We start from the raw sequence: 16,391 nt of genomic DNA on the forward strand, positions 1-16,391 counted from the left end.
CCTGCTTGGGTATTTCTGCGTTTGCTGCTTTGCGCTCTCCATTCCCCGTTCCGAGAAATGCTTCCACCCCGAAGCCGCAGGGTAGGCGCCGTTGCCGTGCAGCAGCCAGGGTGACGCGCGGCTTGGGCGGCTGTCAGGTCTCTGCCAGCGGCTGGAGGGGGGAAGATTTGGTTTGCAGCACTTGAAACTAAAAGTATCTTCTGGTGGTTTTAATGTAGGCATATATTTCAGTAGACCATAATAAGAAACTTTAGGAAAACATTTGGGTTTATGTCCTTAATTGGCTCTCATATTTACGGGGCTAGGGATTGTATTTTAGTGGATTCGTGATACAACCTCCTTGGGGTTGTTTACTCCCCCCCCCCCCCCGAGACCATACGCAAGACCATAAATAATTGGTAAATATGCCCAGTGCAGATCTGGACAGAGGAGAGGGGGTTGAGTACCCTCAGAGCAGCCAAATGTAAATCACGCATAATGCAAGTTCAGATGGTAAAGTCATTGCTCTTGGCCTCGATAACTTACACTGAAATAGGAAGAGAAAAAGTGTGTTTCTGTGCATGACACGTTAGGAGTAAAAGTAGCTTACGCGAGTGATTGGAAGGAATGCCTTCGCTTTGGAAAAGCCGTGCACCGTACCTCTGCTTCATGGCATAAGCCCGGCTGACTACTACAGGTCAGAGTTATTTCTGATGTGAAAAGAAATAACTTCTAATTAATGCGGAGTTCTTTCATGTCAATCTAAATTTTTTAGTATTAAAGTCAGAAACAGGAATGTTCAAGCAGAAGGTCTGAGTATAGCAGTTTTCATATTTTCCTATTCTCATTCGGATCAGATGTGGCTGCCTTGCGTTTCCTTTCTGTCAGGGGAAGAATCCCCAAAGCATACCATGTTTATTTTAATTACTTTGTCCTTCTTCTGGCTTTTCTAGGTTTCAGATCAGAAGCCCCTAGGCTGTTGGTCGGTTAAACATGGGCAAATTATCACATGTCCAGTTGTATGCAACTTTGAAACTGGTGAATATATAGCTGTGCACGATGACAAGGTGAGATCCTCTATCTTCTCTTAAAGGAAAAAAAGGATGTTAGTGAGTCTTCTGAGTGAATATAGGCAGGGCAGAATTCGGTGGTGCTAGATTTTTTGGCCAAATGTAAATGCGTGGAGCTCCCAACACCCTCTCACCCTTTGAGAGGACAGGGGCGTGCAGTCCTACGACCGCACACCTGCATCTGCTGAGCACCAGTTATGCAGTGGCCATTTAAAATTCGAAGCGTTCTCAGTGAAGACTGCCTCATGCATGCATTTTCAGGATAAGTTATTTCTCCTGTTGCAGACTGGTTGGCATTTAGAACTGCGTGATTATTGTACTCAAACGGTTAAAGTAGTTCATACCTGTATCCTCGGTTTTCTGCTCATATTTTAGAGTTAAACATTTTCTGTTTGTGTACTTGCAGTGTTTGCTCAGCACATGCCGAACCTTTTTTATTGTTGTTGATGAAATCTCTTTCCTGACCTTCCATTGTTCTCCTTGAAACAGTCTCTTCCAGATCAGGTCATCTGTATCCTAAGATCTGTCTCCATCACTTTGATCTACTTTAATTTAGAATTCTGCTGTATCTTTTTCCTAACCTTACTCTTCCCTATCCTTTCTTTCCAATCCCAAGATTTCTGAGCTTGGTTTGTTATTCCTGTTGTCTCTGCTTCGGCTTCTTCCCACGCAGACTTCCGCTGGGTCAGTTTCCGCTAAGGTTACTGTGAATACTTTCTGTGTATTTCCCTCCCATGTTTCCCGGAGGTGTGATTGCTAGTGTTTTGTGTGCTGAGAAGTCTCTGTATTACCATTTTACTGTGCTTAAAAACGATGCTTCTCTTAAAGGTTTTAAGAATATGGAAGAACAAAGATGTTAACTTGGACAAAGTATTTAAAGCAACGGTAAGTCTCTTGTATGTGTTCACTTTTACGTTAACGTTTTGAATCCTGGTAGAGGGAAGAGATGCTAATTTTAGTAGTACTACTAATAATACATTTTAGCTGACCATTGTCTTAACTTGCGCTTCATGGTGTCTTGGAAAATTGCAAGGATTCCACTTGGACAGAGACACGTGATCATTGAAGTATTACTCCTAAAATGATTCGTATCCCAAGTCCAGAGTTTGAGGAGTTCCCTTAAAGATGGTGAATTATGTTCAAATACAGATTTTTAATTTTTTTTTCTTCTGTTCTGCTGGTGGTGGTGTTAAACGGCGCTTTGTGTTACGCTGTACACCAGGTGTTTGAACTCCTTACCCTCAATCATGTTTTTTCTGATGTGATTCAGAGATATGATGCTCACTGGGATGCTTTCCTGGCGTTTTGTTGGGGTAGTGATTTGCGATATTCATAGCATTTCAGAAAATTGGCAACCACTAGGCCTACATTATTAGGAATCTTACAGCTTCATCAGTCTTCTGTTGCTTGTTTATTGAAAGAACTTAAAAAACCCCACAGATACAACACTTGGCTTTCGAGGTAATGTACTGAAGACCATAGACATTTTTTTATTTCTGTATAGCTTTCAGCTGATGTGTACAGAATACACTCACTCCCCAATGGAGGGCCAGTGGTACTATTCAAAGGAGGTGGTGTTCGAACTTTAGATGCCCTTTTGGAAGCCCCACAACAAGAAATTGAAAACGTTATCTCAGATGAAGTCATCAAGTAAGTGATAAAATGTTATGAAACTTGCTTCCTGGTGGGAGGAATTGATGATGATGATGAAAGCTGTTCCCTTTTTTAGTGGGTAGGGGAGAAAACTAAAGACCGAGATCTTGGGGTTGGGTGTGTTTTTCCAATACATTGCTTTTAAAATCTTAAAATTATTTAAATTTGTATTCTAAAAATAAGAGGCTGCCTGAGGAATAGTGATAGGACTTTAGGTGTAGTCCTAGCATTTAAAAGATGTTCATACAGCTTTCTGCTTTTAGGTGGAGTGAAGCTTTTATGGAGGGTCAACAACCTGTCTTAATATTCGCTACTGAGAAAGTGAGTTGAATACTTTTAAAAAAACTTTTATAGCAGCAAATCTAAGTGCTATGTCTAAAATCCATCACATGTTCCATTGGATTTTAAGAGCTTTTTAGTGAAATCATTATCCTGACTTAATCAAAATCCTATGTATGTATTGTTTCTCATACAACAATTGAAGTTGTCTTGCTTTTGGGGCTGAGGAGCCTGCCTCTTAGTACTTCAGAGAGCAATTAAGATTAAATACAGTTGACAATTGTGTGACTCTTCATTGCCCTCAAATACTTGCTCATTGTGAACAATTTACTAAATAGCAAAAAAAAATTACAAACTATCTGTCTTTATTCAAATGTTTCTTCTTGTGAATCCATTTGTTTCATCAAATTAGAATTTTCTTTATGTGCTGAAGCCTGCAAACTTCTGAATTAGGCTGTATGTCCTATAGAGAAAACAAATTCCTAATTTTGCTTAATATTCAAAGTTAAGCACTACTAATATCTGCATTTCTGTTATCTCTTATTTGTGTCAATTAAAGGAAAACTTTATTCTCTTCTTTTGCTTTAGGATGGGGATTTTTTTGTCTACGTACAGAAACTTAAGATGAATGGTCTACACAAATACAAGCTTGAACAACAGGAATTATCTAAACCACTGAGTTTCACGGCACATATAAAAAATCAAATAATCACACTTCTGTGTTTGTGTAAGTTGTATTTTCTAATGGGATGTGATAATAAGGCAAAGAATTGTATGGAAGGGCATAAAATGTTGCTATTTATGCATTAGTGTTTAATTTTTCTTAGCTCTTTAAGCTTTCTGAAACAGCTAGTGGTAGAAGTAGTAATTAAATCTTCCTGATATACTGCAAAGGCTGCCTGTTCCTAAACGTTATGACTTGTACCTTGCAGATCTCACACTAGGTATACTTTCATTTCACTGCTTTGCATCATAACGCGTCCTTTAAATATCCTGTGTTATTTCTTCTTTCAGCACTCACTGGATTTTGTGCTCTTTGGCTGTCCTTTTGCCATGTCATATCAAATAGGTTTTCCACAGTAACAGATAATAAAAGCGTCATCGCTTTTCTTTGACAGGTTCCAATGACTCTGTGTACAAAGTTCTGATACCTCTGCACCAAAATACTGACGAGGAAGAGCAAGTTTTGTCCAAGTCACTACTGCTAAACCTTTCAGTACCTGGAAGTGTTCTAAAAGGAACTTCTTTGGTTGTTCTGGATAAAGACCACGTCGCAGTATTAGGAAGTCTAGCTGTGTCCGGTGAAGAATCCAAAGGTAACTTGAAAAATCAGATTAAGATGTCATAAGGTCTACAATTTCCTTAGGCAAAGCACTAAGCAGGAAATAGTGGAAATAAAATGTTAGTTGACTCTTGAAACTAGTACACAGTTGAGCTGTGCTGTTCAGAATGCTCGCTGAAAGGTAACCTTTACCAGTAAGCTGCGTAGTGGGTTGCAGGACTCGACTGGCTGTTGTGTTTTCAGTATTTGCTTTCATGCTGTTGTGAAACAGTTGAGAAGATGCAGCAAGAGAACTCATGGATGGATGGAAATTAAAAGGAGGACCTGGACACTTGTTAAAGGACCTGTGCAGGGAAACAGACCTCATGTCCTCTAAGAAATCAGTGTCTAAAATAAGTGAAACAAACACTCCAGTCTCATGCCTAAACTTCTGAAGTGTGGGATCACTGAAATTTAAGTCTCAGAACATAGCATTTTATGACAAAATGTGCTTCCTGGCTGGAAGCCACACTGACTGCTGTCCCTCTTGCCACAGCTTCTTGTTTAAAGCTCTTCACTGGAAAAGTAATTCATCTTCAGATATTTTTCTTGAGATGTAACCAGAATGACTTAATTGCTAATGTTGAATGCATTATTAACTGAGCTGTTTTGAAACAGTTATTTTTATTTCCTCAAGTGTTTTTGACTGAAAGTAGCAAAGGCAAATGTAGCATTTATGTTGCTTTTGGGGTTTGTAACAGCTATCTCTCATTTCCCCTAGAGTGCCTAACAATATGGAATACAAAATTTCAGACATTGCAAACTTCAAAGGAACTGCCCCTGGGAACCAGCGGACAAGTAAGCTCAATCTTAATTCGTGGTGGTTGTGGCAGGCAGCTGAACACCACACAGCCATTTGCTCACTACCCCCCTCCCCAGTGGGGTGGGGGAGAGAATCGGGGAAAAAATAAAACCTGTGGGTTGATATAAAGACAGTTTTAAGAGAACAGTAGAGGAAAATAATGATGATGATGATGATAAGAGACTATACAAAACAAGTGATGCACAGTGCAATTGCTCACCACCCACTGACTGATGCCCAGCCTGTCCCTGAGCAGCGATCGCTGCTCCCCAGCCAACTCCCCCCAGCTTATATACTGAGCATGACATCGTATGGTCTGGAATACCCCTCTGGCCACTTTGGGTCAGCTGTCCTGGCTGTGCCCCCTCCCAGCTTCTTGTGCACCTGGCAGAGCATGGGAAGCTGGAAAGTCCTTGACCAGTGTAAGCACTGCTTAGCAACAACTAAGCCACCAGTGCATTATCAACGTTCTCTTCATACTAAATCCAAAACACAGAACTATGCCAGCTACGAGGAAGAATCATAGACTCATTAAGGTTGGAAAATCCCTCCAAGATCATAAAGTCCAACTGTCAACCGAACACCACCCTGCCTACTCAACCATGTCCTGAAGTGCTACGTCTACATGTTTTTTGACCACCTCCAGGGCTGGTGACTTCACTCTGGGCAGCCTGTTCAATGCTTGACCACTTTCAGTACAGAAATTTTTCCTAATATCCAATCCAAACCTCCCCTGATGCAACTTGAGGCCAGTTCCTCTCATCCTATTGCTTGTTACTTAGAAGAGACTGACACCCTCCTGGCTCCCCCTGCCTGTCAGGCAGTTGTAGAGCGTGATAAGGTATCCCTTATCAATAAGGTCTCAGCCTCCTCTTCTCCAGGCTGAAAGCCCCCAGGTCCCTCAGCCGCTCCCCATCAGCCTTGGGCTCCAGACCCCTCACCAGCTTCATTGCCCTTCTCTGGGCACACTCCAGCACCTCAATGTATTTCTTGAACTGAGGGCCCCAAAATTGAACACAGCATTCGAGGTGCAGCCTCACCAGTGCCCAGCACAATCACTTCCCTACTCCTGCTGGCCACACTTTTCCTGGTACAAAAGGAATAAAAGAAAATTAACTCTATCCTGGCCGAAACCAGGACAGTGGTCTATAAGCTTTGTGCATTTGGCATGACAGCAGTGAAGGGGCCAGTGGGCTTTGGAGTCCTGCTTCTGTCTGGAAGAGCAGTGAATGCCAACTTCTGAAGCAAAGTTAATATTGACCAATTGATGAGCAATTTTTGTCAGAGTATTTAGTGGGAAAATGGTGGCATATGGCAATTTCTTTGATAATTCAGTACCTTCTCACTTCTGATGGGCTTGATTATCTGGTGAGAATGAAATAGCTAATTAAACAGAAAACACAGCCAGTATCTGTTCTGTTCAGACAGTTTGCAATTGACTGCCTAAATGATCCCTGCATCTCCCTAAGTAGTGTTTCAAAATGTTCAGGTGTCAATTAATGATAAGTAAACTGACACCTGAGTAATAGCGCACTAGTGAAATAGAATGGCTGACTGGTTTTGTCATAAAATTGCACAAGAGGGAATTTAAAAAATAAAATTATCAAGTGGACTTAATGCCTCAGAGCAGCCTCTGTACTTTAATATGTCCCTGGAAAATACTCAAAGGAATGCTTCATGTTTCTGTATGCAAAACCAACAGTTAATGAAAGTCTGCTAACAAGTGTTAAACCTACCAAAATTAACGTGAAATAATCTGATTGCTGACTTCTAGTTAAATTTTGCAGTAAGGTGTTAAACATCAGCTTGTGCAGGACCACACTTCTCTGCTCATCTCCTCATTAATGATATGTTTTAATATTTTGTAGCTGTGGTGTTATGAGGAAAAATTTTTTTTTACTCATGGGAAAGTGCTAACAGTAATTATGTACAAGTGTGAAACGTCATCCTTGGCAGCTGCTGTGGGAAAGCTCAAGGACAGTCAAACCCCTGGTAAGAATTTTTATAATTACAGTGAAAAGGTCTCATAAAGGAGAACTTCTGAAATTGTATAAAAATTATTTTAACACAGTCCTGTAAAATCAGTTGAATCTAAACAGCTTGAAGTAACCTAACGCTGTATTCTGTTCCTAACTGTTAAATTTACTATTGCTGAGAACATGGAAGCACGCAAATGTCTGAATTTATTGTGGCTTCACTTAAACTGAGTTGTCATTCAAATACAGTTCTCCTATAAATTGTTTGCAAAGACTTAGTGATTAGATGGGGCAATGTCAAACCTTAGTTTGTAAACTTCAGTTTAAAATTGTATTATCATGGTGCCTCTAGCATTGCACTGGTAAAATGTTGCAAGTAATGCTCACAATAAATTGTGTAATAACTTATTTCTCTTGCTTCCAGAAGATAAATGGAAAAAGAGTATGCAAAAAGGGTCACAAAATTACCTGCTGCTGAGAAAATTCTTAGAAAATACCTATTAGTATAAGAAGTTGATGTAATATTCATACTTTAATAAATGTGTTTTAAGTGTTACCTTCATATAGTTTCATTTTTATGTTCACAGATGTGTCTTCGTTTGTAAACTGGAATACCCTTGCAGATGAAGAGCTGGTGGTTTCCTTTCAGTCACAGCAGTCTGTAGCTCTAAAATCTGAGTCCAAAATGACTGTAAGTTAGCATTAGGAGCATGTGAGGTTTTTGTTCTGTTTTTCCTGTCTCTTCCCCATACTGATACTTTTAGGTGTTCTAGCAGAAGACAATTTCACTTTGTATTTGTCACTCATTGTTCCTAACACTGTTTCTGGAATTGGACTACCTGGTTACTAACTGTTATCTGTGCAGCAAGTTAACATGAGTTCCTAGTTACCTTGATTGAAATTATTAAGCATATACCATCTTTTTGGAGCTTAATAATAATTTTTTTGTTTTTCTTTATGATAGTTAAGATCAAAAAAGAATGCTGTTGCAAAAGTACAGGCAGATACCTTATCTGTTGGACAGCTCTTACTAAATCTAAAAGTAAGTAAACCAAATATCCTAACGTAGTGTTTTAGACGCTCTCAGAATATTCTAGTTGTCTCTTAAGTTACTATCTTTTTCCATGTCCTCTTGCACATATCAAGTTGACGAAGCTGCCTTAAACAGGTGAGTTGTAGGATATCATTATTATTATTGTGCTAGAATAGTATTTGGACATGATGAAGTTAAAGTCTTGTCATAGGAGTGTGTTCTAGAATTGTACAATACAGGGCTTATAATAGCTATGTGAGTTCTGAAAACTTGCACAAATTTCTTCATTTTTAATGAAAATCTTCTCTTAAAACAAATAAGGTGAGAGGATATTTCACCCAAACTCTGCTTTTTTAAGCTTTTTTAGATTCTTGTTTATGGCTTTAATTTTGTTGAAGGCATTTTGCCTCTAGAAAGTCAGAATGCTAGGAATTCCACTGCAAATACAGCAAGAAGCTGTGTAGTTCCTTTCTAAAACTTGCTACAAGTGTTATGATACTTTAAGTTGCATCCCTTCCTGTGTGAAGGTACCTATAGTTCAGCTGCAGCTGGACATCTTGGTAATGTAACTGAAGCAACAGGTGAACAATCCCTGAGCAATTATTGAAACACACCACTCAGCTGAGTTCAGAGTGAGTAAATACCCTCATTTGGCTCTTTCATGCTTGAGAGAGACTACCAAAAGGCAGAGTGCTGAGGGGGTTTTGTAAACTTCAGTAGCTTGAATTCCAAACCAAGTCTGTTTCTATTTGGTCTAATTAATAACAGTACAGTTCTCAAACCTATGCCTTGTACTTCTGAGTTGCACAGTGTTTGTCATTTTCAGGATGCTCCGACAACTGTATTTGAAGATGAATTGAGACAATTGGTGTCAAAAGCACAGATGCCAGATTTCCAAGCCACCATTGGATGTGTAGTAACTGCCCTTATAAACAGATGTAAAACAAATCCGAAGTACTACCCTCGAAATTTCCTGCTACAGATAGTCCAAACCCGAGACTTGTCTTACAGGTGATGATTCTGTGTTTTTTTAATTGTAAGGAATAGTCTTTAAAAAATAACAAAAAGTAGAAATCCAGTTCTTTATAAAGCACTGTTGAATTATCAGAATTTACTGTTCAAGGTGCTTATGCTTATTTTCTGATGAAGCTGACACTTCCCAGGTGGATTTTTATGTAAAACAAGATTAATACTTTTGCAGTAGTTTTCAGTGGATGTGAACTATGCAGCTTATTCTTTTCATATTCTTACAGTTTATGTCCAGATTTAATGGCACTTGCTTTGGAGAAAAAAGATGTGCATCTCTTACAAACCTGCTTACAACGGTTTCCAGATATTCCTGAAGAAATTACTTACACTTGCTTGAAAGTATTTTTAAGGTAAGTTGGAATCACTCTGGTTTTTTTTTCCTTTTTCACCAGACCAAGCCCCTTCATAAAAAGCTGTGTGTTGACAAGAATGGCTTTAATTTTATAGATAGGCAATTAATACTGTGCATGAAATGCTTAATTCTGAGTAGAGTGTATGTTGCAGTCTTGCAGTTGAACAAACGTTTTACAAGATGTCTGTTGCGTATGTTAATTCTAAAAACTATGTAAATGGTAATTAAACAAACATGCCTTTTGGTAACAGTGCTGGCTTCAATGGCACTCGCATCCTTCTATATATGTTGTTACAGCTACCTGTTCACTGTGCAACAGACTTAATTGGGAACTTACCTGGGGTAAGAAGCCCACAAAAAAAATCAACTCTTGTAAGTTCATGACAGAAATGGTTTTCATATCCCAAAAAGGATGAAGTTTTAAGTAGGCACTGTAACAAAAAGAAAAGACTGTTGTAAGTGTTCCTCTAGGCTTCCAGAGCAAACAGGATTCTTTTTTTTTTATTAGAAACATCAGATCTTGTTAATTTCGTATCTTAAAATTGTCAACTACTTTATTACTAAGTATTAGGAAAATTGTAACTGTCTTATGGGTTGAAGCAGCTCCATTAGTATCAGAATATAACAACAGTCTTGAATGGGACATAACCTTTAAATCAGCCCGTGACAGAACGTCTGATAAGACATAACTTACATTGTTGGAATAAAAGAGCAGTACATGTATTGTCCAAGGTTAATAATTACAAAATATTGACTGTTCTCTCATGGCCTTTATTCATTCTGGAACACTCTGTATTTTAGTATATGTTTTTACTTCTATAGTAAGCTTCGAAGAGTTCACAGTGTGCACTATTGTTGGGTTGATGGCATTGCTGATTTTAAAGCTAATACATAAAAGTATTAAATGTCTGGAATTTTATTCTACAGCATTAGTGAAGCCTATCTTCAAAGAATAGATGTGAATCTAGAATCTGTAATCTGTTACATTGATATTGAATTCAACAATAAAGAAGTTAAGACTGAAATTGTAGAAAATGGTTTCAATGCAGAGCTGGAACAAGACATCTGGGATACTAAAATCACAAAGGAAACCCATCTGACGGCTGATGGTGAATTCTGCCCTGTTGGACCACAGAAGGCAGCATTATTGTATCCTCTGTATGTTTTAATGAAGGAAAGTCAGTGCATTGTATGTGATGTTGAAAATTTCTGAGAAGTTCTGATAAGAGAAGTTCTGACTCAGTAGCAAAATTGTTTAGAATATAAACAATTAACTTATAGAAATCATCTGCACCAATTTAAACTTACATTATTGGAAAAGTGTAATAAAACCGTGTCTATTCAAGAGAAAATAGCATCAAGGATTTTGATGTTTGCCTGTTGAAACACATTAGCCAATTACATACTTGCAGTAAATAACTGTTCAAGCTAACTCTATTGTGATATTTCAGTTGCTGTATATATTTCGTGACAGAAATAAGGGAGATTCAAAAAGCTGTAATAGGACCTCTCTCAAAGAACCTGGAGAAGTATTTTAATTAGAATTCACCTCAGTTTGTAGAAACTGGTACTTCTTCCTGCAATTTTATTTCCTTAATGGTACTGCACAGAAATGCTGTTCTCCATTCAGCTTACAGTGAAACATTTCTTTTGCCTCATCTGAAAAACCTCCCAGCTCAGCAAGCTGTTGTAAGTATGTTAAAAAGTTTAAAAACCCTTATTATTTTGGGGGGAGGGAAAGGGAAGAGAGTTTTTCAATTATATATCAGAAACTTGCCACTCTTACTGGAGTCTGAATCACAAACTAATGCATGAAAATGAAATTAAGATGCCTAATAAGATTTAATGTCACGCTTTTCCACATACATATGGAACTTTTATTAATTTTTGTAGTCCTTATTTTAGAAAATGTAAGAAACCTTTACAACACAGTCTACTTGGAAAATGTTCATATTTTGTTAGCAACTGTAGTAGCTTTTCTTTATTTGGATATGTTTTAAGAAAGGAACGAGATGCTAATTTAGTCAGTTCCATCAGAAACAGAAGTTTAGAAAATAAGAGAAACAAACTATGCTGTGTAAAATGCTGGATGTAATGCAAATCAACCTTGAGTATTCAATCTCGGATCCTCTCAGTTAAAGAAAACCCCAAACCAACAATCCCCCCTGTTCCTCAAAATCTGAAATATAATTTCAAGAACTGCACGTACCATAGTACCTGAGCATATATGTGGCTTTACAGTGATTCAAAAAAACCCCACACATCAGAACAAAGCTGATCTTAGCACTGACCCATCTCCTTGATTTCTTTTTTTGGACAGAGAAAGAAATCTTTGAAAAAAATCTTTGAAAGAAATCTTTGTGCTCGGCACAAGATGATGTTGACCTGATTCTGACCAGTAGTAATTTATTGTTGGCTGCTGAAAGTGAAACTGGGACTGAAATTTTTAATGTTGATACGGTTTTTAGCAAAGTTCCTAGGAAAGTCTTAAATTGCATTGACACAATCACTGGAACAATGATTACCCTGAATGTAACTTTACAGTGAATATTGCTGAGTGAGAATTTTCAAATGTCTAGCTATTCATGGTGTAGGAGAACCATAAAACTTATTTACAATGTATTGTACACAGGTATCTATGTTGCTTTAAAAAATAAATTTAAAAAAAAATCCTTATGACTATTACTGTGTGCAAGACAAAACTTCTTGGTCTATTCAATGATTGTCCTTTAAATCTGGCTTTTCTACTTTTAGCTGTTTCTCAGGTATTTATACTACCTGTATGTGAAATGCAGTGAAAAAATTAATACCACTCTTCCCGGAATACGCTCTCCAACTATAAATCAGGTGAGAAGCTAGTTCTAAGAGTTGCACTTCATTTGATTTCTGTGGTGTGTAACTTCGTGAGTAGTTGTGAATATCTAAAATCAACTGAGATCTACGTTCATCTTATAAAGTATTGTCTATTAATATAACCTGTATGAAGTCAGATGTAACGCAACACTTTTTACTGGTGGAAAATAAATAATACTGCCTGAAAATATGAAACCATGCATTTTGCATTAGAAGTTAATGTTTCAGAGTTCAGCTTTTAAAGCAAAATCTGTTATTTGCATAGCATAAAGTGTACTTTTCATGTTTGTCTTCAGATTATGGATTGGATGTGCCTGTTACTTGATGCTCACTTCACAGTTATGGTGATGCTACCAGAAGCAAAACAGTTGCTTTCAAACCTTCATAAGTTTGTGAGGGCCCAAGTAAGTTGCGTCTTCTGGGATAATTATTTCATCTTACTATGGATTTAGAATATGGGTCTTAAGAAGCGGGGGAGAGGAGCGGGCAACAAAATATTATATAGTAAATCAAATAATGTCTGTTCTCCTCTGTATGCTCCTTCCTCAGCATGAAATGGCTGTTGCCTCTCTCATTTTGATTTCAAAAGCCGCTATATTTGTTATCTAATATCTAATATCTAAAACTGTGCAGAACCACAGCTAGTTCCACAGTATAATGATGTATGAAATGAGTTAAACTTCACTGTGTTAGTTAAACTTTATATCTGTGTTTTCCTGGTTTTAGGTCCGATTCTACTCCGAACTCAACAAGATTGAAGGAAGTTTGCGAGAATTACAAAGACTTAATCACCAGAAAGACTCTCAGACATATTCTATTGAAGTGCTGGAACTGATTTGAATTTGAAATTAATTATTAACAAATTTATTTTTTATTGATTCCTTTTACAATGAGGATGTATTAGCACTCCATATTGGGGATGTGAAAAGTTGTTTTCTACCTAGGAGGAGCACGGTTACTCTGTAGCTACATGGGAGTTGTAAGTTTGACACTCATGTATTAAAAGCTCTCTTTTTGACTGGATGAGAAGCTGGATGCTTGCTTATATTTTCATGTATAATTTTGATATGCAAACATAAGAACATCCTAAAATGCCACATGATTCTTGGCAAAGAATTAGTAGAATATTTGCAGTAAGGCTTTAACAGATGTTTCATCAAATGAATTGACTTTTTTATTCGACTTGCTTCTTTTTTACTTAATAGTTGAAGTCTCTAATTAGATTCTTCAGAGTCCTCTCATCTCCACGCAGGTTATGAACTAAAGCAAACTCAAATGAGTTCCATCTATTTGGATTTTTCTATTTTTAAGTTGTTTTTACTTTGTCCAAGGATGCCGTTGGCATTTACAGACTTATCTTAAACAGGGAAGGGAGCTTAAGTGTAGGTACAGGGTTGTTACCTAACTCACACTGCTTTCTCTCTCCTGTGTGTCACGGTATCGCAACTTGTTAGTGTACCCTTTCGTGCTTTCCTTTCCAGTCCAACCAGGTCCTCTTATGCTGCTTTTAAAAAAAAATTGAGGGAGGGTGTTGTGTGGCAATTAGTAGCTAAAATCTTGAATGACAGTAATTTAAAGCTGGCTTGATGCATCTCATATCTGAGAAGATCACCTGCATCCAGAAGCTGCATACAGCTAGGGAGAAGGAAGAGGTATACAGCAGGAACTAGACTCCTTCCTCAAATGAAGAAGCAAAGCGTAGGTATTTAATAGGATGTCTTGTTACAGTCTTTATCTCAGAGGTTGTCATCAGCTGAAGACAACTGTTTTCTCAAGCAGAGAGACTGCTCCTCTAGAGCATCCTCTCCTACACAGACTTGCGGAGTGGAGTTACTGGATTTCAGCATAACTAGCTGAACTTCAAGACTTCTGCTTTAGAAATTTCTGAAGCTTTCTGATGTTGAAAGATTTAATCCAAGATGGTTTCTGCTTCTTAAATACTCATCTCTTGAAATCTTTCCTATATACATTTGAAGCTTCAGAGGAAGGTGAGAGGAGCATAAAAATAACATTCAGGTAAAATTTAATGCTGTGGACTTTGGAGTGAGTTTAACGTCTTTAAGCTGACTGTGCAACTGGTAACTGCCAGCACAGCTCAGAGCAAGAATGGTATCTTGCCTGTTAGATTGGAGCAAAGAACTAACCTCGCTGGAAATAACTTCTCTTTTTGGATAGTGATTTTTCTCTGATAGTGCTGACTTAAGCATATGTCACTGGACACAGAGGAGACATCCAGTTTGATTTGGAGCAGAATGTTGGAAATCATTGTTTGACTAAAAGGGTCCTTAACCTTTGTCGGGCTAAACTTGCCTGAGAACGAACAACAGCGCTTTCTTCCTTTCTGGCTAGAGCTAGAACACAAGATTAGCTGAAGTGCTGGGTGCCTAACTTACTGGAGTTTGGCTGTGTGATTTTGAAGCAGCTGCACACAGTTACAAGCCTTAAGACTCTTGGGAAGTTGACATGTTCTAGTCATACACACTGTTACCAGAGGTCAGTACCAAATGTGTGTAAAAGTAAAGTTTAAAAAACCCACTACAATGGGCAACTGAAGAATCATATAGACGGGTACTTCTTGGTGCTGGCAGTAGCTGTTTTTAATTTTCTGAACAAGAAAACTCATCTCCAATTGAAAATATGAACATTCTTACCTACATCAGCGTCTGTTTTCTCCCAAGTACTTTTTCAGAGAGTGAACACCTTCAGCATAAATTAACTTCATCTATACTGCTCATTCTAAAGAGCTGAATTTAGCATTTCCAAGTATATCTTAGCTTTAGATTTGTTTTGACTATCCCTCTAAAAAAATTAATAAAGTTTTATGAAGGCAACACTAGTTGATGGTACTACGGGTTTAAGCATCTACTGAATTGTACTTCTGATTAGGTGTTCATTTAAAACTGACTTGTTATAAGCTACTTGTGGGACTGAATATACATCTAAATGAAATCAGGGATGGAGAAAATGGGACAGATAAGCATAATGCTGGATTTCTTGAAGTCTAGTATAAAATGGATGGTTGGGGACAGAAACCTTCAGAGAAGACAGACTTCAGTACATTTTCAGAATAGCAAGTAAGATGTTAAAAACTTACTAATCATATGATTCATTATTCATATAATTCAGCATATCGGTATATTGATATACTTTTGGTTTTAATCATACTAAATAAAATGGTAATTGGTAATATATTGAATTACACCAGCAAGTCATGTAAGCCCTTGCTTCCTAAGGCTGACTTTATTTAGCCTACAGCTGAGCTCTAGTCTAACATTACACAGCAACACCTTGCTGTCTTATGTACATGTCAGTACATGTAACTGATTCTAGAGCTGAAAACTTAAATTCAGCACCTAATACTGGGAAGGACTGGGCAAAAGCAGCTCAGCAATTTAAGCAAGAGCATATGCTCACTTAATAATGCCATCCAGCTGTAGGTTCTTAAAAGTTCTTTCCCTTACCCTTGGAGAAAGGAACCCGTGCAGACAACAGCCTGGAACAACTGGGCTATTCATCTTCTCCTGAGTGCCTTTTGAAAGGAGCCTTTCTCTCCATCTGTCTTGAGTATGGAGGCAGTGTAGGGCCTCCTACCTAAAATTCCTTATAAATATGCTCATTTAACTATACCAGCAGACTCAAAATAGGAATTTCAAGTTCTTAATGGAGATATGTTTTGTTCTTGGGAGTGGACATGGGTAGGCGAGTAGGTTAAGGGGTTATGGTTGATTTCTCTGTACTAAGTTAAGCTGTGTGTTGGGAAAGACTGATTTATAGTCCTGACTCTGAAAGTTAACACGCTTCTCTGTGTATTTATTTCTCCACCTATAAAATTAAAATTCTTTATCCCTATTCAGTAAGCACTTCCACATCAACAACTAACAAATAAGAGATGGGACTAAGACAAGGTATTGTGGTTCACAGTATTCAAAAGCAAATGATTCTTAGCACCTTGGATCTACAGATACACAAACCCCACAGTATTTTAGAGGTGTTAATGCTCTTGTAATGCTACAGGCTGTGTGAATATTAGTGAAGCAGATACAC

At 37.9% G+C, this 16,391-nt stretch overlaps 1 protein-coding gene across 1 annotated transcript; it reads left to right on the forward strand.

Moving 5' to 3' along the window:
* The first annotated feature begins 57 nt into the window (after positions 1 to 57).
* On the forward strand, positions 58 to 15,554 carry NOL11 (nucleolar protein 11). Its single transcript, XM_009642345.2, has 18 exons — positions 58 to 81; positions 933 to 1,046; positions 1,878 to 1,934; positions 2,554 to 2,699; positions 2,966 to 3,023; positions 3,570 to 3,708; positions 4,100 to 4,297; positions 5,024 to 5,100; positions 6,973 to 7,096; positions 7,668 to 7,771; positions 8,045 to 8,122; positions 8,940 to 9,124; positions 9,367 to 9,492; positions 10,422 to 10,643; positions 11,105 to 11,183; positions 12,249 to 12,341; positions 12,644 to 12,751; positions 13,074 to 15,554. The coding sequence occupies exons 1-18, from the start codon at positions 58 to 60 to the stop codon at positions 13,185 to 13,187; spliced, it is 2,046 nt and encodes a 681-aa protein (XP_009640640.1). The 3' UTR covers positions 13,188 to 15,554.
* Positions 15,555 to 16,391: the final 837 nt, after the last annotated feature.

The sequence above is a fragment of the Egretta garzetta genome, unplaced genomic scaffold (assembly GCF_000687185.1).
Source record: "Egretta garzetta isolate BGI_Z169 unplaced genomic scaffold, ASM68718v1 scaffold787, whole genome shotgun sequence".
Classification (NCBI taxonomy): Eukaryota; Metazoa; Chordata; class Aves; order Pelecaniformes; family Ardeidae; genus Egretta; species Egretta garzetta.